Source organism: Oxyura jamaicensis, chromosome 1, assembly GCF_011077185.1.
Source record: "Oxyura jamaicensis isolate SHBP4307 breed ruddy duck chromosome 1, BPBGC_Ojam_1.0, whole genome shotgun sequence".
NCBI lineage: Eukaryota > Metazoa > Chordata > Aves > Anseriformes > Anatidae > Oxyura > Oxyura jamaicensis.
In genome coordinates this window covers 14,544,462-14,565,670 of record NC_048893.1, presented here as the reverse complement: position 1 = coordinate 14,565,670, position 21,209 = coordinate 14,544,462, and the positions used below count along the sequence as shown (strand labels likewise).

Below are 21,209 nucleotides of genomic sequence, written 5' to 3'. Positions count from 1 at the left end.
CTCTGCACAAGCTGATGCTGTAATGTACATTCTCGGCCACCTAATTTCCCAGTATTGATAGTGGTGTTTATTTAACACTTAGGGAAAGACGTGGAGCTCTTCACAAGACAAGGAAAATGCATCTCCCTTTATGACTCCAACAGAACTGTTTTCTTCTTTCTCTATGAAAAATAGCGTCTCTCTCCCTGTAGTTTCAAGCTGCTCAGACAATTTGTTAACGCTTTATCTCTTTCCAGCCACTTGTTCCTCCCTCCCCATCCTGACTGGAGTGGGAGGCAGCACACGTGAAGCACTCCAGAGCTCAGCTCACCAAGCAGCTTTCAAGTGCCGTGGGTGGTTTTCAGAAAACAAGAGGAAGGTGAGGGTACTTGACACTTGGCAAGGGCTCAGGCTGTGACTCATTTACAGCGTTCAACTCTTCACATTTCTGGGGCTGCCTGAGAGACACAGCAATGAGAAATTTTTGTTTCCTCCTCTTCTGCTCTTTCTTGGCAGAAAAAGCCACACTTTTTCAACTGGCTATGGTGTTTAGCTGGTGTTTCAGCACCCAGTGTAAAGCCACCAGGACTTTGCACAATTGAATTCATGCAATGCGGGACAGAGGCAACCCATCCTCTGCATGACCCTTGTGCACAAAACCTCTCCTACACCATCAAGAGAAAATTGAGTTCTTAACATTATTGCTGCCAGCATAAAAGGCCAAAGTTTTTATTCCCTTTGTCACTCCATGTAGTGAAGACCTTATTGCTTGAGTGAATTTGTGGAAGTACCCCAGGAGTAAAGCACGTACAGGTGGCCCTGATGAAGCTGAGGACAAGACTCTCAGAGCTAAGAGCCCTCCTGCACTTAAGCCTAGTCCTCAGAAAGCTGTCCTACTGTTCACATTGCAGCTTCTTGTGATGTACACTGAATACAGAGACTTAAGAATACCTTGAAGACTTCAAACTAGGTTTAAAGCACTTCTGTGACCACATTATACCTGCACTTTGACAAGGCACGAGGTCAAAAGCTGTTTAATTATTTTACGGTTTGAGCTGTTCTGCATCTTTTCAATGTTTGTTGTTTTTATGGTAAATGTCCTTTCTGTGTCAGTTTTACAAACTGCAGCAAATCCCTTAAGCCTTTCAGCAGTTATCAAAAGCAGGGGTGTGCTGTCAAAGGGAAGGCACTCTCAGGTTCAGGAAGTGACCTGGGATCTTTACTGAATAGAAGAGCTTATGGTCTTCGTTGGAAATGTAGCTTAAACTTTCAAAAGCACCCGAGGACCATAAAGAGCCTCAGAGAGTCCAGAGCCATGGGCTAGAGCGCAGAAAAAGAAACCCTGATTGCACAAGCAGACACACACCTTGTGGGGATGGGTACTGGGGTTCTGCTCACTCCATTATTTCTTGGCTTAATCATTGACTGAAAGGTGTACAAACCATCTGAGAGCAGCACCTCAGGCTCCTGCTACTACGCCTCCTTCTAGACTCATGTGTCTGGCTGTCCCTTGGGAGCACACGCAGTCTGCCCTCCCTCACACCATGCCCCCTCACCAGATAGGGAACCTGTTCCTTCACGGGCAGGGTCTGTGATTTCAAACTCCCAAAGGCTAAGACAAGTTCTGGTTTCCAGACCAGAAGAGTTCCCTAAGGAGCTTAGCAGCCTATGGCTATCTGTGTATTACAGGTATCAATGGCTGAAGTGCGTGCAGGTGTTTGAGGCAGCATGAGCTAAGGAAAGGGCCCCAGGGATGGTTTTTGTCAGGAAAATTTGATGCTAAAGTGTCCTCAGCACCGAGGGTGTACTGATGTCCTGAGCACAGACACCTGCTACTGGAGTTGCACAGTGAGGCATTGGAATGTTATTTCATCTGTCTCCTGAAGTGGTTCTAGGTATCTCACAGAAGTGTTTCACAAAGACTCACTTTGGTCTAGGGAGGGCCCCTCAGTTCCTCTACAGGCAGTGAAGGAGAGCAGGATCCAGTAGGACAATCCAACCCACCTATACCACGTTTGTGTCCCAACACGCAGCTGCACACACAGCCTGCACCTTTCCACCGTCTCTCACGCAGTGCTGCAACCACCAGAGCCACCACCTCACAGCTAGCCTTTAAAGCCCTGTCATGGCTATATTTGATAAGGACCTAAGCATTCCAGAATTGCTCCTGGAAGGATGATGTTGAGTCCCTTAAAGGTGCTTGGGAGAAAGGTTCAGAGGACACACCTTCTCCAGGGCTACCACACCCAGCAGCCCCATCTTGCTTACCACCAGGTAAGCTCTTTGAGAAATGAAGGGTGCCATACCTAGGCTCTGGTCATTGCTTCCTACTACACCCAACAGAGCCCTGGCAGATGCACAGCAGAGCATTGCAACAGACAGTCCTGATTCATCTCTATTTTCCTACATTAATCTCTGCAGACCAATCAGGAGCAGTTTTCCAAACAAAGTTAAGCAATATCCCAGAGAACTTTAAGAAATGACTCTTATCATCCCTCCTGAGAGTAGACTCAATGGTCAAGGCCACAGTGAAATCTTCCTTTTCTTGTAAAAGTTAACTGAAGTTAGTTATTAAAATGCTGGCAGTATTTAGGGAGGTTCTGAAATGAAGAGCAGCACAAGATACCTGTGCTGCCTCAGAAAATTTCAAGGTTATCTTTTTCTATATAATCTTTGTGTGGATTCTTCTGAAGAGCTTCACAGAAGACACATCAGGTAGGATTTTCATTTACCAGTCTGGATATGTGAAATGGGAAGTAATGCTTATAAATGAAATATTTATTGTAAAATGTGAAAGGCTCCCTCATGGATTTTTTTTTTATTATTTTTCAAATGTTTATGTTGTAGAGAAACAGAGGTTGTGAGTGTGCATCTCACTGAAAAGTGAGACAAAGCATGTTAACATCTAATTATTCTGTTATCATTTTTTGTGTGTGTTTCTTAGTCAATATTTAGGACAAATTAAGCAAGGGGGAAAGTATGTTTTTGTTTATCTTCTCAACAAAATGACATACATGAAAATATGTATTACCAATGGTTCACAAATGTGGAGATTAGCAGGGGAGTTGGAGCCTTTTATGTGTGAGAGATTGGTCACCTTCCTGCAAGAAGTCCAAGGACTTAATGATGGGGGCATACTAGGAAGACAGTGGGGCTCACTGGAGTACAGACATCTCCGTCAGGGGATTTGCAGAGGATCTTAGCCTCCACTATACTGGTACTTTCCACAGTATCCCTGTTTTTCCTAACACACCTAAAATAAGTAATGGTGCAGACAGCCCCAAAACTGCCCATGCAAAGGGGATCCTATATTTCTAAATATAGATGTGAGGAAAATGAGAACGACAAAAAAGAAAGCAGTACTGACTGAAGTTATGGCAGCTGATAGCTGTTGACAGAGCCCATGGAAAAGGGAACAAGATGAGAAAAACTCGAGAGCAAGTAGCAGTAGTGGTCATCTAGCGGTGGTAGTGTGGTGATCCTTAAGTTCTCCTCTACCCTGCCAGGAAACAGGCTGAAGACACCTTCTTCTGCACTTCAGGCACTCAGCCTTGCTGGGTTAAACTTAAATTGGATAATGCCGCGTGGCACCATGGTCTTTGAAGCAGACCCATGCTTCACACATCATTCAGCTTGATGAGACCCTCAGGGTGAGGATCCAGAGCTCCTTTTGCAGTGCTAAGCAACCCATCAAAGCTAGCCAGTAAAATGGGGTTTCTATCAGAAAATGAAAAAAAAAAAAAAAAAAAAAAAAAAAAAAAGACATGCAAAATACATATGCTTTCAACAAGACAAGCACTGATAAACCAAAGATGATTTGGAGAGTTCCAAAGAGGCATATTGTATGTTCCCTGAGATGGGGGCATTAAATTTGGTCTGAGGAAAGGATCGAGGCTGGGCAAGGCACAGGGGAGACAACTGAAGCATTCACAAAAGCTACAACAGCTGCAGAACCGGAGAAAATTTGAAATGAATGAATAACCCACATGCTTCTTTTATTTTTATGGCTTATGATGATTTCAAAGGGTATAAATAGTACATCTTATGCCCTACAAAGTAATGTGCAAAACTATTCAGCGGGGCTTTTGACAATATTCCTTGCTGTGATGTGAAGTGTAAAGGACTGACACTCAGTAAGAAACAGCAACTCTAAAGTCTTTGACAGATAAAAATTCTTCTTGAAATTTTATTTACATCAAGACTTACAAGAGAAAGAACAAAATCAACCAAGTTTTTCATTTCAATTTCATCAGCATCGGATTTTGGCACCAAACAAAAGGAGGGACAGTAACATGCAACTATAGGATTGGAGTGTGATTTCTCTGGCTGATTTTAACACACTTTGGATCAAGGTCTTGAACAAGCTTAGATTTTGAATATTAACCTCATAGAATAATTACTTGCCTGTGTTTGGAAAATATTACAGATCTAATTTTTTATGTTAAAACAGACGGTAAAAATGTTTAAACCATTGCCTAAATAGTGAATCTTCTATGGCAAAATAATATATCTACAAAAAATATAACAACTAAGAGGTTCATCTGATGTTGTTTGGACCTCTTTACATTCATGAATTTCCTCAGAATAAAGTAAGAAAAAGCTAAATGTCAAATTATTTGAAGTAGGTCAATAACACCCAATAACACCCTGAGCTATAGCAAAGCAGTGAGTTTCAGGATGGGATTTACATTTCAATGCAAAAATTGATACAGATAAACAGCTTTCTCTCTGTTCGTGACAATGCAAAGCATTTTGTGCCACTTGAAAATATGTTCTGTGATGTATCCAAGAATTTTGTACACACAAGTGGAAATTAGAAATGCACGTGGGGTGTTTCAGTGCAAGTCAGCTTGCAAGACCACCAAGCACCAAGGCATAAGGAGCATTTGTGCTAGGGGAGAGAAAACAAAGAGAAATGATTTATTTTCAGGGTATTGAGGCTCCCAAGAACAAGTCCCACTGTTGCTGTCTAGGATTACTATTATATAAAATATTTAATGGTGACTACACTATAAATAAATGTTGTTAGGTGGCTTTAACACAGGAAGAATGTGAGGCACTGAGAGAAATAAAACTGGGCACAATGGGCAGCACAGCAATAGAGTCAATGAGTTGCTGAAAAATACCATGTTGTCTGAATGCAATGAATCTTAAATCTCTTCGTGTGCAATGTGGGCTTCAGGGGTTGTTTCTGGGGTGACCAAGGAAAGCCTCCATTCAGCACAAACTTGACAATGTGGGGTGGGACAAGGCAGAAAGCAATATTTAGGTCAGACATTGCAACAGTTGTTTGTGAGCATGAAACACACTTTTTTACTGCTGAGTCCCCAACACTCAGACACAAGCTGAAAGACTGAACCCTGTCTGTGAGTCCAGGAGGGAATGGCTGAGCCCTGCCTTGGCTCTGCCTTTTCCCAGTGGATTTGCGGTGGCTTTCAGCTCCCAGCCTTCCTGTCCAGGCTCAGTGCGTCTTCACTGTGCCACAGAGACAAAATGTTTGGGATCTGCTTGTTCGTTCTTTAAGAGATTAGTCCCCGTGAGAGAGAGAGTTATCAACTGTAGACAGACGACTCACAGATAACTTAACTCAAAATCCATCTTGTCCACTTCTTGGCTGCATCTTTAGAAAGAAATGCTTCATGCTCCAGTGAAGCACTGCCCTGCAGTGGGAGGAGAAGGGCAGGAGATCACCTTGGCCAAATGAAGTGGGTGTCTGTCAGCCATCTGTCTTTTGATCTTCAAAGGTGGTAACGCTCAGTTTGGAGCTCACTCATCTATGCTATGGCTACTCACCTCACAGTACATAGGGAGCTAATTTTGTACTTCATTCCAGGTTTTTAATTGACTAACGACAAAGAAAGGCACACAACAGTCCCCATCCTCATCCTTTCAGGAGAAATGGTTGAACCTGTAGGCAACCATTATATTGTAGCCAGACCAGTGTACTCGGAGAACTTGTTTGATGAAGAGCATGAGAAATTGCACAGATACCATAAAAACTTTTGGGATAACCTGAAACTGTATTTTCGGTAAGAAGGTTTCTTTCTTTACTATGGATCTAAGAAACAACCTGGACTGCAGCTCTCTGACAGCATTTAGTCCATTCTGACACTTTTTTTTTTTTTTTTCAGATTCCAACATAGCAAACGAAAACTGATTTACCACATGCACAGTCAGAATTTTCTAAAGATTTTTAGCTGCTATTACCCTTAAAGGTTTTCCTACAATTGTATCCCAGGGAGCTTGTCTTTTCCTGGGCACTTAGCAGCATAGATTCACCACGTCGCTGTTGAAGGGGACCTCTGGAGGTCACCATCCAGCCCTTGCTGGAAGCACAGCTGACTGTGCAGGTTGCTCAGGGCTGTGTCTGGCGAGACTTTGACCTCTGGCAAGCCAAACCTCAATCCTACCCCTGTCATTCCCCTCCAAAGATAGGGAGCACATCCTGGTGTGCTGAGATTCAGCTGGGACGTTCACCCAGAGACCTATGTCCTCTTGTGTCTTTACAGTTGCTCCCGGCAAAGGGTCAAAAAAACTGCCTTGGGTTTGTTTCCCATCGTCTCATGGCTGCCAGCGTACCGCTTCAGGGAGTGGATCCTCAGTGATATCATCTCTGGCATCAACACGGGGCTGGTGTCCGTGCTGCAAGGTAACAGCTCTGGAAAACCTCTGCTCTAACACAGCTGGCTGGCTCCAGCTTGCCACGCACACCTCCCCACCCCGCTGTCTGTCCTTACAGGTCTTGCGTTCGCCTTGCTGGTGAATGTCCCCCCTGGTTATGGACTCTATGCGGCATTCTTCCCAGCCCTGGTCTATTTTATCTTTGGCACATCCCGGCACATCTCAGTGGGTAAGTTCAGGCACACTGACTGCACTCATCACCAATGAACTTGCAGGCTGGCGTTTTGGGTCTAATGCATGCCTCGTGTGCAGGTCCCTTCCCCGTCCTGAGCCTGATGGTGGGAGGAGTTGTCGTCAGGCTGGTCCCCGATAGCAGTACTGGAAATGGCACTTCCACCAACATGTCAATTATAAATGAAGAGCGGGTGATGGTAGCTGCATCTGTAACCTTCCTTTCTGGGATCTTCCAGGTTGGTAAATACATGCATGTCTGCCCGCATGTGTGTATATGCATTTATGTGAATAGATGGATGGTGACTGGCCTTCCTCTCTGCTTTCTGCCAGAGTAGTCACAGAAACAGTTCTCTTCCCATTCCCATGCAACTTACCCTGGCTTACTGATGAGATGTCTGTCTGCTTCCCATTGCCATGCACTGATTCATGTTGGAAAATCACAGGTTCTGCCCAGACCTAAATTTCCTAAAATTCATTCCTTCCTAATATATTTATATGTTCATACTTCATGAAGCACAGGTACCAAGTAAAAACACAGCTACTGAAAACCCTAAGACTAAAGAAGATTTATTTTAGCTATAAAATAAAAAGAATAGGTTTTAACTGCTGTAGCAATTACTCCTGTACGACTTATGCCCCCTGTTGCTAAATCTCAACTTTTATTGCCAGTTTGGTGGCGATATTTTCCTCAGTTCCTGGATGTACAGGATTAGGTGAAAATCTGTTTCTATTAAATATGTTTATTGCTTAAAAGCACGAGTGAATCACACTAATGCATGGCCATTTTGCATTTCAGTTGCTTCTGGGAATTCTCCAGTTTGGATTCATCGTCATTTATTTATCACACTCATTAATCAGTGGTTTCACGACTGCTGCAGCTATCCACGTTGTGGTGTCCCAGCTGAAGTTCATGCTTCAGCTGTCTGTCCCTGGATTTAATAAACCGTTTGGCATCATCTATGTAAGTGCTGGCTGTTCGGCTTTTGTTCATGTTATGGAAGCTTGTGGTGTATGCCTGACCGTGTGCCACAAGGCAGCAATAGCATACCTGAGCAAACAAAGAGCCAAGCAGGAGGAAATACAAGAGAAAAATATAAAAGATATGTAATCAGTATATGACAGATCTTTAAATTTCTCACCAGATACCAAATCACACCCTGTTGGGCTAGTTAGATAGTGTTTTCTATTGTATGTTAGCATATTTTAATTTTGTGTTCAACTTTGGCTCAAACATTTAATTAGTCCTTTTTAGATCGATATTTTAGTATCTAATGTGCGTATGACTCCTTGAGGGCTGTTGGATGGGAAAGGAGGTAGAAGAGGGGACAGCCCAGAAGGAGAGGGATGAGAGACACTGCAAGGGGCTTTTCATGGATGCTTTCATGGTCTGGCGGTGCATGTGTGCATTCGTCGGGGCTTGCAACCCCCATGGTACACCAGAAGTAAATCCCAACCCCACAGTCCTTAGGGCGGTTTAGGTACAGACATTTCTGGAAAGGATAATGCTGCTGTGTCAAGGCATTATTGCTTAAAAAGCACCACAATTCTTACTGATTTCGCAGACTCTGGAGAGCGTGTTCAGCCAGATCACAGACACAAACATCGCCGACCTCCTCACCTCCCTTCTTGTCCTGCTGATCGTGTTTGTGGTGAAAGAGTTGAACGACCGCTACAAAGCAAAGTTACCAACTCCCATCCCCATCGAGCTGATTGTGGTAATGGTCACCCCTCTTCGATTTCGTGATCACTCCGTCACTACAGTGACATGGGGAGCAGCCCTTTAGCTGGCTAATTTTGTTCACCAGCAGCAGAAGGAACAAACCACCCTGAGCTGCAGTGGGGTGGGGGAAACCTTGACAGGGCACCTCCCTCCACACCCCTTTTCTGTTAGTTTTCTATTTTCTATCAGTTTTCTATTAGTGAGATACTCTGAAGTGTTCTCTGTGGGGTTTATGAATGCAAGACCACACCTATGAAGTCGTTCAGGAATTACATCTGAACACAAAATGGGTGTGCAGCCTTGTGGCACCATCCTGCTGCTGGTGATGAGGCTGAAGCGTGTCTGGAAGAGGGAAGGAAATGTCTCCTAATGGTTTCTCTATACTCTTATTTGTGTGTTCCTAATGGAGGTGGGTTTTATTTTTCAGACTGTTTTAGCAGCACTGATTTCCTATTTTGTCAACTTTGAAGAAAGATTTAATGTAGCTGTTGTTGGAAAACTAGAAGAAGGGTAAGTGGTTTGTTTACAATTTACCAATGGAGCAAAATGTGCCCTCTATTTTGTCGGGCCTAAATCATTTTGGCTCTATTTTATGATCAAAATCACTTACTTCATCTTCTTTCAGCAGGTAAATAAAGAGTTTGCTCTCAACAATATTAGGACCCATTCTGAATAGATAAAAGTTACTTACTATAGCACATCTGTGCAACAAAGAATGATTTTTCTTTTCTGAAACTGTGGCATGAAATAATCTCATGCTTCATTTCCCAAGCTGCTGAGCAGGATTTTGATACATGCCCCTTTTACTGAGCTATGCACACATGAACCCCTGTACTTCCCCCTATGTATGAGCATGGTTCATCAGCCACTGCCAGCCCTGGGAGGCCACCACGACCCCACGCAGATCTCCTGCTGGGTCCCCTGTCCCCTGTGACCAGTCACGAGCTTTTCCCCTGGCAGCATTATCCTCACAAGGCCTTGATGTACACTCCTCTGGGAGTATATCCACATATAGACTATATATCCATAGGTAGAGTATATCCAGTATATAGAATATATCCAGGTATACCAGAATTTTGTGTTAAAGACCTAACAAGCGTGCATTAAGTTTAAAGGAGGGAGGAAGACATTTACTAGGAGATCAGACTGCAGCCATTTACTCACCAGGGCACTCAGCAGTTGTAGCCCCAGGGCTGTTAGTAGATGAAGTTTGCAGAGGAACAGCTAATTCTGCTCAAGAGTCTCTGTTCTTCAGATATCAGTTCACTGGGAAAAAAAAAAAAAAAAAAAAAAAAAAAAAAAAAGCACAGAGGAATTCCCCCAGAATCTGCAGAAGGCCCTGAGCAAAGGAGCAGGACAAGGCAAAGCTAATGCGCCTAGCAGAGAGACTAACCTGAATCAGTAAATGTTTGTTTAGCTGTGTAAAGTGCTTCAGTGAATCACACGGGGATTTTTTAAATCCATGTGTAATTAGAAGGCAGAACCATGCATGCACTTCAGCCAAGATCAATTGTGACTGGTCCTGGCCAAGTAAATGGTAACCCACTGAGACACCACTTGAGATGAGAGTTCCTGTCCCAGTCAAGGAGTTTTATAAGGAGTTTTATAAGGTTCAGATCTGCAATTGTGTCTCACCTCTCCAAGGCACCCAGCTAAAATTGTATGAGCTGGACCACTGCCTTGCTCACTTGCTTGGCAAATTGTCTCCCCAGGCACATCCTTAAAGAGCAGAGACTTTTGTCTTCCAGATTTCAAGCTCCTGTTGCACCTGATGTAGGCATCCTCCAGAAGTGTATCGGTGACAGCGTTTCCATTGCAATCGTTGGGTTTGCAGTAGCCTTCTCCGTGGCTAAAGTGTATTCCATCAAGCATGACTACCCAATAGATGGCAACCAGGTAGGTCAACGACACAGAGGTCAGCACTGTGCATTTGTCAGTGGGAAATAAGTCATTTTAGGAATGCTTTTCTTGTGACTAACCATCATGAACTAGCTTTTAAGAACAGTCTTTTTGTTTTTTATTCCAGGAACTAATTGCTTTTGGGCTGGGTAATATAGTTGGTGGATCATTCAAAGGATTTGCCTCCAGTACAGCTTTGTCAAGATCAGGTGTGCAGGAGAGCACGGGAGGCAAAACACAGGTACAGAATACAAAGGGGAACTATGGCTTTTAATGAGAGAAAGGTCTCTTGTTTTCACTGCTGACCCTAATGCCTTTGGGCACTTATTCATGGTGGAATTGTTCCTTCTTGCAGATTGCTGGTATTATCTCAGCATTCATTGTCTTGATTGTCATCTTGGCCATTGGGTTTCTCCTGGAACCATTACAGAAGGTATTCACTTGCTTTACTTCGTGCTTCCTCCTGCTTGACAAACCTGGGGCTGCTCTAGGAGGCACTGGGAATGTTCACAGACTCCAGTGGGAGCCAAACAGGGTTTTGCAAAACTAGGTTATTTCTCCCAGATTATGACAGGCAGAACCACGACATGGGGTCAAAGGGAATGCAGGTGCCCACACACCCAACATCAGAGCACCGGCTTTCAGGTGCCAAAAGGAAGTGGGATTTGCAGCCCCAAGTCAGGCACCTGTGCTGCACCACAGCTAAGGAGATTCCAGCATGATGGACGGGGCATCGTGACCCGCAGCAGTGATACCCTGGGAGGAGCTGCATTTTGGCCCTATTTGTATGACGTTATAAGGCTAAATGTTCAACATATGCTTTGCATGCTTTAAAATTCAGTATGCGTTCTGCTCTTCCTAACAGTCAGTCCTTGCAGCTTTGGCTCTGGGCAACTTGAAAGGAATGCTCATGCAGTTCAAGGAAGTGGGCGTCCTGTGGAGAAAGGACAAATATGACTGTGTAAGTTGAGTCCCACGAGCAATCGGGAATGAAGCACTATGGAAAAGTCACCTATTATGCAAATGCTCTTAAAGGTCACCTTTGTTTTTATAGCTGCCTTACTTCTCTACATGGAAAGGACAACAATAGCATGCCTTTTTTACTCTTGCCCCCCTTGCTCATGTTTTTGTGTCCCAGCTATCCTGAGTCAGTTCTGTCTGCTCACCTCTCCTGGGGGCATTCATTTTCAACCATTTCATCAAAATACAGTTCCTTATAATAAAGTCAAACACAGAAAGAAGTTACAAAGAAAGTCTAAATACCTACTGCATTGGCTACAGGGACATTTTCTCTCTTTCATAAACTCACGTAGCACAACAGGTGGAAGGTAATCAGCAAAAAGCAAGTGCAGACCATGGCTAGAAAGATTTACTCCAAACAGTAAAGCTGGTGGCTGGAGGACAGGGCCTCTTACCTCTCAGAAGATGCAGTCTCTTGCCTTTCTCATCTGCCAATTCCTTGTGTTTCTGAATCATTCCAGACCTCAGTTTTCTGAGGTACAAATCCATATTTTTTCACATGAAAATGTGCTTTGAGATTCGTGGTTAAAAATACTCATCCAGTAATTTGTGTTTAGCAGTCAAGTACATTCACGGCAGCTAAATTTGCCTGTCTTGATGTACAAGGCATATTTACAACTCTCAGTTTCACCAGGACACTAATTTTCTTGTATCTTTGCACTTCCGATGGATTTTTATTGAGCATTTAATGAACCACCTATGGAAGATTCACACTTTTATTACTCTAATCCTTCAAATGTGTTGGACAGAAACTGTCATCTCTAGAAACACTTGGTGAGTGCAGCCCTGTTTTACAAGATAAGCAGCTATGAAAAATGAAATAACTTAAATAATAATAAAAAGATGGACATCATGTACCAGATCAGAGAAAGCAGTTCAGAGGCTGCTGCTCTCACTCGGGGCTTGCGATCCAGGTCCTCATCATACTCATAACCACTGATGTGCTGATGTCCTTCTGCTCTTGCAGGTGATCTGGGTGGTGACTTTCTTAGCCGCCGTTTTCCTTGGCCTGGATATTGGCCTGGCAACTGCCGTGGCCTTCGAGCTGCTGACCGTGGTGATCCGCTCCCAGATGTGAGTACTTGGCTCAGTGATAAAACATCTCAGGGCCTCCTGTCACAAATTAACTCCCCCTGTGCACAGAGGACCAGCAACTATGTTTGGGCAAACCAGTCATGTGCAGAAATCCCTGAATGTTTTTGGATCATGCCTCAGGCCCTTTGCTTGTCTGTGGGGCACGGGGCCACCACCGACAGGCAGTGCTGAGCTCTTGGTGAGGTGGAATGGTGGGGGCTCACCCTGCCTTGGGGCTCACCAGCCAGCTTTTGCATGCCTGGAAAATAACATGTGCTGGAAACCTCAAGAGGAAACATGACCTGAGTTGCCTCAAAACATCTGGCCAGTGGTGTTTGTGAGGAAGGAAATGCTTATAGCTCCATGCATGCTGAAAACAACCAAGAAATAGGCTAAGTCTACAAGAAAAAAAAGGGGAATATCAATGCTGGATATTTCAGCATGACTGTACCTACCATTAGAGGCCAGACAGGGGGCTGCCTTACAGGGGTGAGCGCACGCAAGGACAGAGGCACCCTGTGTGAGCAGTCCAGCAGGTCGGGGGGGATGCGGGTCTTGTTCTGGCCAGGAGCCATCTGCATGGCTGCTCACTAGCGTGAAGTTCAGACCAGGCAGCAACAGGGCTTTCTCCTGTCAGCATCCTCCCATTTGAAACCTTTCAACCATTTCTCTGCTCATCCAGCATAGCTCTGTGCTTGGCTTGATTCCACCAGGGTGGCCGGAGCTGCAGCTGTGCTCAGGGCATGGCCACCACAGGCAGGGGCCAAGCTTTGCAAAGAAGGTTTTCACACTCTGAGAACCACACAGCAAACTGAGAGCAACCCCAGCTGCCCCTGTCTCCAGGTTTCAACATGGGGTACAAATAACCACCTGTGTTTGTTCGCAGCCCGAGCTGCACCGTTTTGGCCAACGTTGGGAGAAGTAACATCTACAGGAACAGGAAGGATTACACTGACGTAAGAAACCTCATGTTTCTTTTATTACCTGCTGTATTTGCGTTTCTGTATCAGACATTGGTACTAATACCTTTGCTTTGTGTTGCAGATCTATGAGCCAGAGGGAGTGAAGATTTTCAGATGCTCATCTCCTATCTTCTTTGCTAATATTGAATTCTTCAAAGAGAAACTCATCACTGCTGTAAGTGTCAGTTTGAACAGATTAATTATGTGACACATTAAGGTTGAATACAATTTCCCCATAACTATGCAATCTGTCCATAGTTCAGAGATGATTTTCATGAATTATTCACTACTGTAGTCCCACGTGTACATACATACCTCTGAGAAAGAGGACAGCCTGATTTGTGCTGAACTTTTACCATAGCAATGTACATGCTTTTAAGTCCTTCAGAAAATCTACTGGAAACATAGAGAATATGAAGGGGCATTATTTTATTTATATCATTTACAGCCAGTAAATGCTAGTTTACTCACCTTGCCCTGAAGAACTTAATCACAGCAAGCAGAAGAAAAGCTGAATGAAATCATCCTCTTTTCCTGTAACCAGCACGGAGATCCAGGACACTGAGCCCTGCCCATGCCAGCAATACCCACCAGCCCTGGGCTGTCCAAGCCCATCTTGCACCCGCAGCCACCCCTGCAAGCTGCTTTTGTGGGGAATTGATAGGCAGTGGCTGTGCTGAGCAGTGGCAATGAGTGGCTCATTCTCCATGTGAGGGACTGAAACTGGCACAGGGACGAGGAAATATGGCACATTTGGGTCTCCACGTCCTTGGCTTTCACATCAGAAAAGTCTGAGAGAGATTTTTTTTTTCTGAGGTTTGCACAGTTCCATGCCTCTCTCTCCTTCTTTTCATTTTCAAACAAATACAGGCACTTCTAAAACCTCCCTCCTCCAGCCACAAGCTCAGAAGACTTGCAGGAATGTAGTATTTTTGTAGCCCTTATTAGTCTGACATACCTGCCCATCTAATTTTGTTAAAGATCAAGAGACCTACACAGACAGCGTGATTAACTTTTTCTTCAAGGAAACAAAACCATGTGTACAAGATCCACACTGCTGTCAGGTGGCACAGGGCAGACACAACCTGTGAGCTCGATAGCCTGGGTGGCCATCTCATAACAAAGACAAGCTCAGGGCTAGCCAGCAATTTACCAGCCTGCTGGAGCTGCTGGCCTGTGCCACAGCATCATCATGCTCTATTGCAACCCATGCCAGTGTAGATGTCTTCCCAACTGGAAAAAAGGGTTTGTTTAATTGTTGAGCAGTGGTAGGTAGCATCGAGTCCAAACCATGCTCATCATGACCGTGAAGAAGAGCTGCATGAGATGCTGTGTCCTTCCACTGGGATTTTGGCCTGGGAGATGTCAACTGGCAGGTGCAAGGCACTGAAGGCACCAGTCAGGGACAGCTCCTGGCCCGAGCCTCTTCCCAGCCACAGCAGTGTGACCCCACCGGGGAGCACCCTTGTGTGGACAGGGACACAGTGGCACCAGGTCCTCCTGGCAGGGCGAGGAGGCACCAGCCTGGGCACTCATCTGGAATAACAGAGGAAGGCATGGGGAAGACCCTGGCAAGCAGATGCACCAAAGGCAGCTGTTTTTTGGAGAAAAAAAACAGCTCAAAAAGACATTACTAAAATGTTTAAAGTTAGTAAAGTTCAAATGTAGTAAATAAATATAAAACAATACCTTCCATAAAAAAAAAGCTCTATGCCATAAACTTAAGGCTTCATAATTAATTCAGCTAAGGATATTTGCTCATTTATTTTTACTTTTATCATTATTCAAGAGTTTATGTTTTTTTTTCTAGCCTCGCCATCATGGTTATTTGATATGTTACTGGAATTCTGGGCTAAACCTAAAGAACTAAAGTGCTGTTTCTGCAGGTTGGCTTCAACCCACTTAGAGTCCTGAGGAAACGCAATAAGGCTCTGCGGAAGATCAGAAAGATGCTGAAGAAAGGAGAGCTTCAAGTGACACCTGTACGTAAGGCAACTCCACCTGATGCAGACAGGGTGGGCAAAAAGGAGGCGAGACCCCAGGGAATTAAGCAAGCAGCTCCCTGGCTTGAAGTGCAGAGGAGCACTCACAGCGTCCCATCCTAATTAGCCGTGCTATTCCCCAGTCACGGCCTCCTCTCCTAATTAGACACGCTATTCTGCAAGTCACTACCTCATGACATAAACACACTTCAAAAATAAGATTTTAAATGGCTCTCACAGTCACAAATCCTGCACGCTTTTTGTTGGCTTCTTCCAAATCTACTGAATCAAAGTGTATCTGATCATTGACTTGAGGGAACAATAAATTATTGTGGAAAATAAAAGACAATCATTAACTGATTATGATGATGATTAAATGATTGGCTAGAGGAAAGCCAACATTTCCACACTCCCCCAGATGAGGGAGAGGCAGAACTTTTTCTGGTGTAAAGTGCAAGTGGGTCCCTCTCCATCTCATAGGCTCATCAGCTTCACATTGCCACCACTCTCGCCCTTTCTTAAGACGTGCTTCCAACCCAGCTGGGTCTCAGACAGAAGCATTAACTGTGGTACTTTTCTCTGCCAATGCAGAAAGGCTTGATTTGCATGGCTAACCAAATGCACGAGTCCGATGAAGAGTTAGACAACAACAGGATAGAGGAGCTGGACCAGCCCACCAACATGACAGACCTGCCCATTCGGATCAACTGGGGCTCCGACCTGCCCCCCGGCATCACCGTGCCCCAGGTCAACATCCACAGCATTGTGCTGGATTTCTCAGCAGTGTCCTTCCTTGATTTTTCTGCCATGAGAGTCCTCCAAAAGGTAATTCTAATTCCCAAGGCAGACAGCAATCTTATGAAAGAAAAAACATATAAATGCATTTGTGTGCTTTGTAGAGGTATTTCTATATGGACTGGGAAGTCAGTGGTAAAGCTTTGAGTTTATGTGAATTGGAATCTACATCTTCCAGAGACACTGATTAAATAATTAACCTAAATTTTATTGGAATTAAAGTGTTGGCTCTGGCACCCTTTCTTTAGCTGTAAGGTTTTGGGAAGCTTTACAGAAATGCACCTATGAAATCTGGCTTTAAACATGGGGTCAGGAATTGGAGCACCAGGGTTTCATTAAAGCTCCTGCTCTCGTTTTCACTGTGGGTGGAATGTATTAAATACTGTCCCTCCCCAAAACAACCAGTCCTCCCTGTCCTCTGCCACTGAAGAGACTGTTCTGCCTCCAGGTGCAGAGCTCTTTGCCTTTATTCAAAATACATTCAATACCTTAAATTGCTCTGGCTAATTGCTGTAACAGCTGCTATCAGCAAACATACCACTATCTAAATTGTGCCTGTTTGCTGTTTAACAGACTTTGAAAGAATTTATCCGGATCGACATCGACATTTACATTGCAGGGGCACATGGTGAGTACTCATATTTCCATCAGCCTCTCCCTGGATGCTCCAAGTCCCAGTAACTATTCCATTTCCCAGTTTTACCTCCCAGAACTGGATAATGACAGCTCCATCTCCATGCTGCCCCAATCTCGGGCAGCCTGTGTTAAATGACAGTCGGGCCCCTGTTCCCTCCTGCCCAGCATCAAGCAGGGCAGTGCTGATGGAGCTGGTGTCCCACCCTCCCCACATCAGTAATGTCTGCTCTAATTAATAAAACTGTGCACTTTGCCAGATAGCCCCATGTTCACTCAGTGGACATGCAAAGGATGCACTACTATTTCGTCATTTTGAAGGCCTGCAGCTGACTTTTACACTTCGATGTTGTTCCCCTGCAGAGGGCTTCCTGGAGAAACTGGAGAGGTGCGCATTTTTTGATGAGGAGATTAAGCCGTCCATGTTTTTCCTCTCAATCCATGATGCAGTTTTACACATCTTGCTGAAGAAGGATATAGTCAGCTCCCCCAAATTAAAGCTCACTGAGGTAACACTACAGTTTTCCTCTTTTACTACTTTCATCCCTTTACGTTGCCCACAAAAACCCAATTCCGTGCAGTGCTCTGCACAGACAGCCATAGGCCCTATATGTCTGTATTCAAAAAGTTAATGATTAAAATTCTGCTGGTCTCTGATGAGCTGGGAGAGCGAGAGTGGCTCCTGGTCCAGGTGCTAGCAAGCCACCAGTGGGAGCAGTAATTCCCACCGGAGACTGGCCTGGCCACAAACTTCTCTTGAAGCCACCTCCTAGGGAAAAGGGGTCACACACGGTGGGACTGGCAGGGCACAGCTCCTCCCTGAGAGCAGGAAAAAAGGAAACAGTCCATTTCCTGACCCCAAATTTCATGTGTTCCTTGCAGAAGGGTACCAGCAAAGACTGCATCATCAATACCAGCAATGGGCTACGCAGCCGGGAGAACATGGTAAGCCTCCTGCTCCCAGCAGTGTCACTCCAGCCCCAGGGCTGTAGGCAATTAAGGCACTAAAAGCTGCTCACAGGAACCACTAGGTTAGATAACAAACACATCTTCATCACTAAGCTCGTGTCAGCCCAGCGCAGAAAGCACTCAGCTTATTAATGGGATTTGACTTAGGGCAGGCAAAGCATTGCAGGAGTAGGAAAGGCAGGGCTCTGCCCACTGGAGGCGTCCCTGCCTTGCCTTGCACATTGATGGCCTGCAGAGGGAAGCTGGGCAAAGGCCACCACCGCTAGTCTCCTCACCCCTCCACCACGGTTCTCCCTCAAGGAGCTCACAGGCCTCTGGTGGAGTGTCCATGTGGCAGGGACTCCATCATTATCCCCATTTATCTGCATGTCATGGGCAGAAGGGGAGTCTGGAGGCAGGGATAGGAAAGGGACAGCCTTTCGTCACTGACCTGGGACAAAGAAGAGAGCGGCATCCAGAACAGCAGCCCTGTAAAGAAAAGATGGTAAAGATGTTAAACAGCAGCCTTCCCACACAAACGCTTTAGAGCAGCAAGCTCTTACGTCACTCAGCAGAGATTACCTTCCCCAGATATTCCTTCCATAGGTGACATCTATTCCCATTTCTTTTCCTACAGAATCCAACAGAAACAAAATTTTAGATTCAATTTTATAAGCAGAATACCCTCCAGCAACACAGCATCACTTACAGAAGATGAATACAGATACAGCGATGAGCATAAAGACTGATGGATGCTTTCATATACCCTGAGGAGGATTTACTTCACATGATTATGGTCCAAGTCTTGGAATGGGCTTGTTAGTGTTTATGTGTCTCTGTAAATAGAGATGTATTTATGTACAAACGTAGAGGCAATAATCACCTGGATTTTCCTATTTCATACCCTACTGACAACCTACCCACGCAGCTGAAGAAGCAAGTAATGTTAGCCCTGTTCGCATATACTTGTACATACATCTATATTATTCTGACAGTTTGCAGACGACTTGTACAGTTACTAGAGAATATATAAATATTTGAAATTTTGTAATTTATAACAGTCTAGTAGTTGGGAGAGATATTTTATCTTCAGCTTGTATATAACTTGTATATAGTTTTCATTGTGGTTTACGAGATACCTAGTAGGTTGAGTTATTAAACTTATTTTCATCTCACTACCACGTGCATAGTACACATACAGACTACTGGATCTACTGTGAAATATGAATACAGCTCAGTAAAGAGACACAGCATTTTCAGATCCAAACACAATTTGTTGATTCAGTTTGGGGTGCTATAAAATGCACAAGACAGGATATATGTACAGTGAACTAGAAAATGATGATTTTGGTAACTCTCCATCACTTGCTGCATTTGTCAATACACCAGCGAGGTAGCTCATAATCAGTCTGATTTCCTGCTGAAACACAGAAACTGACAGCAATTGAAAACTGAAAGGAAAAAGAGTTTTCTAATTCATTTTTGTTTGGGTCCATTTGCACACCAAGAAGAGCTGCAGTGAATCCCCTGGTGAGTCAGTCTTCCTTGTTAAACGCATCCCAACTACCTCACTTCAGCTGACATCAGCAAAGAGCTCGAGGTGATATAGCTACTATGAAATTGCAGCCATGAAGCTAGGCAGGGAACACGGCAACCTTCTCGTGGAAGGCTTTCCACCTTCCTGTTGGCATGGCAGGCAGCCCCGTTACGTGTGTGCCCCAGAAAACCAGCATACAGTGGCCCCAAACCTCAGCGTGGGAGGAGCTGTCAGTACGGAGCTGCCAGGCAAGCAGGATGAATTTCCCACCTCTCTTGGGCAGGTGCTCAAAGGGCTTCAAGTGAAGAGTCTGTTCTCATCCTCTGGTCTGCACAACCCAACGTACTGGAAGGCTTGAAGCAGAACTACAGCACATCTTTCAGAGAAAAAAAAAAAAAAAGTGACAGATCTTTTAAATTGACAAGTGCTGGAGGCATAAAAATCTTCAGCCTAGAGGAAAATGGGAACATTCCAGAGGGCTGAAAGAAAAAGCAATGTGAAATCAGAGTGTTTAGTTTTCAAGTTTAGCTTTGACTTTCAAACTAGTCAGGGATGACCAGAGCAGTGCATTTGGGCTTCTGCTTAAGAAAGGCTGGAGGGAAGAAGAAAGCGTTCTGGGTAAACAAGAACTGTGATTTTTATCTCAGTAGCATGCAAGACTTCAGAACAAAATTTGAAGGAAAACCAGACAGGAATAAGTGAGAAGAAATGTGGCTTGTTTTGTATAAAGGTAGATGTATGCATGCCACATTCACCTAACCATCATAGCCCACGTAACCACCAACTGGCAAACAGAGCTCCCAAAGGAAAATGAGATTTCATCTCTCTAGACCTGAGCAAAACCTTCCATGCAGAGCCACGTGGGTAAGAGTTAATGTAGTCACAGAAGATGGGATAAGCAAAGGCACTGAAAGGCAAAGATGGATTATACTAAAGAGGAGATGACGAGTAGAAGCTTTGAAATAGAAGTACCGGGGTGGAGGCAGGATTGACGTGTTAAATATTTGCATTAATTGTTTGTTACAAAAGTCTGGAGTTATCTGATGAAATCTGCCAATAAAGCCAAGCTGGAAGATAATATTAAAATGAGGAGGCTCCGAATGCAGCTGGAAGATAATATTAAACCAAGGAGCTTTTGAATACAAAAAGAAAGAGGGGACCTTGAAGACTGAGGTCAGAATGTCACTCAACCGCTTTTCTAATGCAACCTTCAAAAAACATAGATTGTATCAGAACAGATTTGTTTCTCCAGCAGAATAAGAGAGCTGTTAGGGCTGCTGCACAGTGCATGGGTGAGATTTCACTCTGAATGCTCACAGTGAGCCTGTCAGTTCAAGAAAGATGAAGTCAAACTACAGCTAAAGAGGAGAAGAGCTACAGGGATCCTTGTGGAATGGAGAGCTCGTATTCAAGGGCTGACAAAATGAGTTATAGATACATCAGGGATTTAAACTAGGAGAGAAGAAAAGCTGTGTAAGATTAACAGGATAATGTGCACTGGCATGAACTCGGACACACATTACTAGTGTACACAAGTCGGTCTGGTGGAAGCAAGAAAAGGGTAAGTAAGACACCAGACACCACGTATTTCTCTTCAAAACCATTGGGTGTACTGACAGGCCTCAGCTTAAGAAAAAATATTCTCAGTTGCACTCCTCCAAACAATTAATTTTAAAACTAATGACTCTCATGATGTTCACAATGCCCTGCGTAGTATGCAAACTGGAAAAATCAAAATGTCATAGTGTACTTCACTTGCTACCCAAGTATCCTCAACAAAACTAGTTCAAGCCTTCTGATTTCTA

The 21,209-nt window shown here is 44.3% G+C and overlaps 1 protein-coding gene across 1 annotated transcript; it reads left to right on the top strand.

Moving 5' to 3' along the window:
- Nucleotides 1-2,559: 2,559 nt before the first annotated feature.
- Nucleotides 2,560-19,346, top strand: SLC26A3 (solute carrier family 26 member 3). Its single transcript, XM_035343153.1, has 21 exons — nucleotides 2,560-2,694; nucleotides 5,813-6,008; nucleotides 6,489-6,628; nucleotides 6,719-6,829; nucleotides 6,913-7,070; nucleotides 7,631-7,795; nucleotides 8,397-8,549; nucleotides 8,982-9,064; nucleotides 10,303-10,450; nucleotides 10,581-10,694; nucleotides 10,809-10,886; nucleotides 11,319-11,414; nucleotides 12,441-12,547; nucleotides 13,434-13,503; nucleotides 13,592-13,684; nucleotides 15,396-15,491; nucleotides 16,083-16,316; nucleotides 16,860-16,914; nucleotides 17,283-17,428; nucleotides 17,802-17,864; nucleotides 18,505-19,346. Exons 2-21 carry the CDS (start codon nucleotides 5,878-5,880, stop codon nucleotides 18,526-18,528), a joined length of 2,265 nt encoding a protein of 754 aa, XP_035199044.1. The 5' UTR covers nucleotides 2,560-2,694; nucleotides 5,813-5,877; the 3' UTR covers nucleotides 18,529-19,346.
- The last annotated feature ends 1,863 nt before the right edge of the window (nucleotides 19,347-21,209 follow it).

Excerpts from the sequence above, each read along its gene's own strand:
- SLC26A3 (XM_035343153.1), top strand. The coding sequence starts at position 5,878 with ATGGTTGAACCTGTAGGCAACCATTATATTGTAGCCAGACCAGTGTAC. Across the intron at positions 16,317-16,859 it reads CCATGAGAGTCCTCCAAAAG|ACTTTGAAAGAATTTATCCG; the intron begins GTAATTCTAATT and ends GCTGTTTAACAG. Across the intron at positions 17,865-18,504 it reads TACGCAGCCGGGAGAACATG|AATCCAACAGAAACAAAATT; the intron begins GTAAGCCTCCTG and ends CTTTTCCTACAG.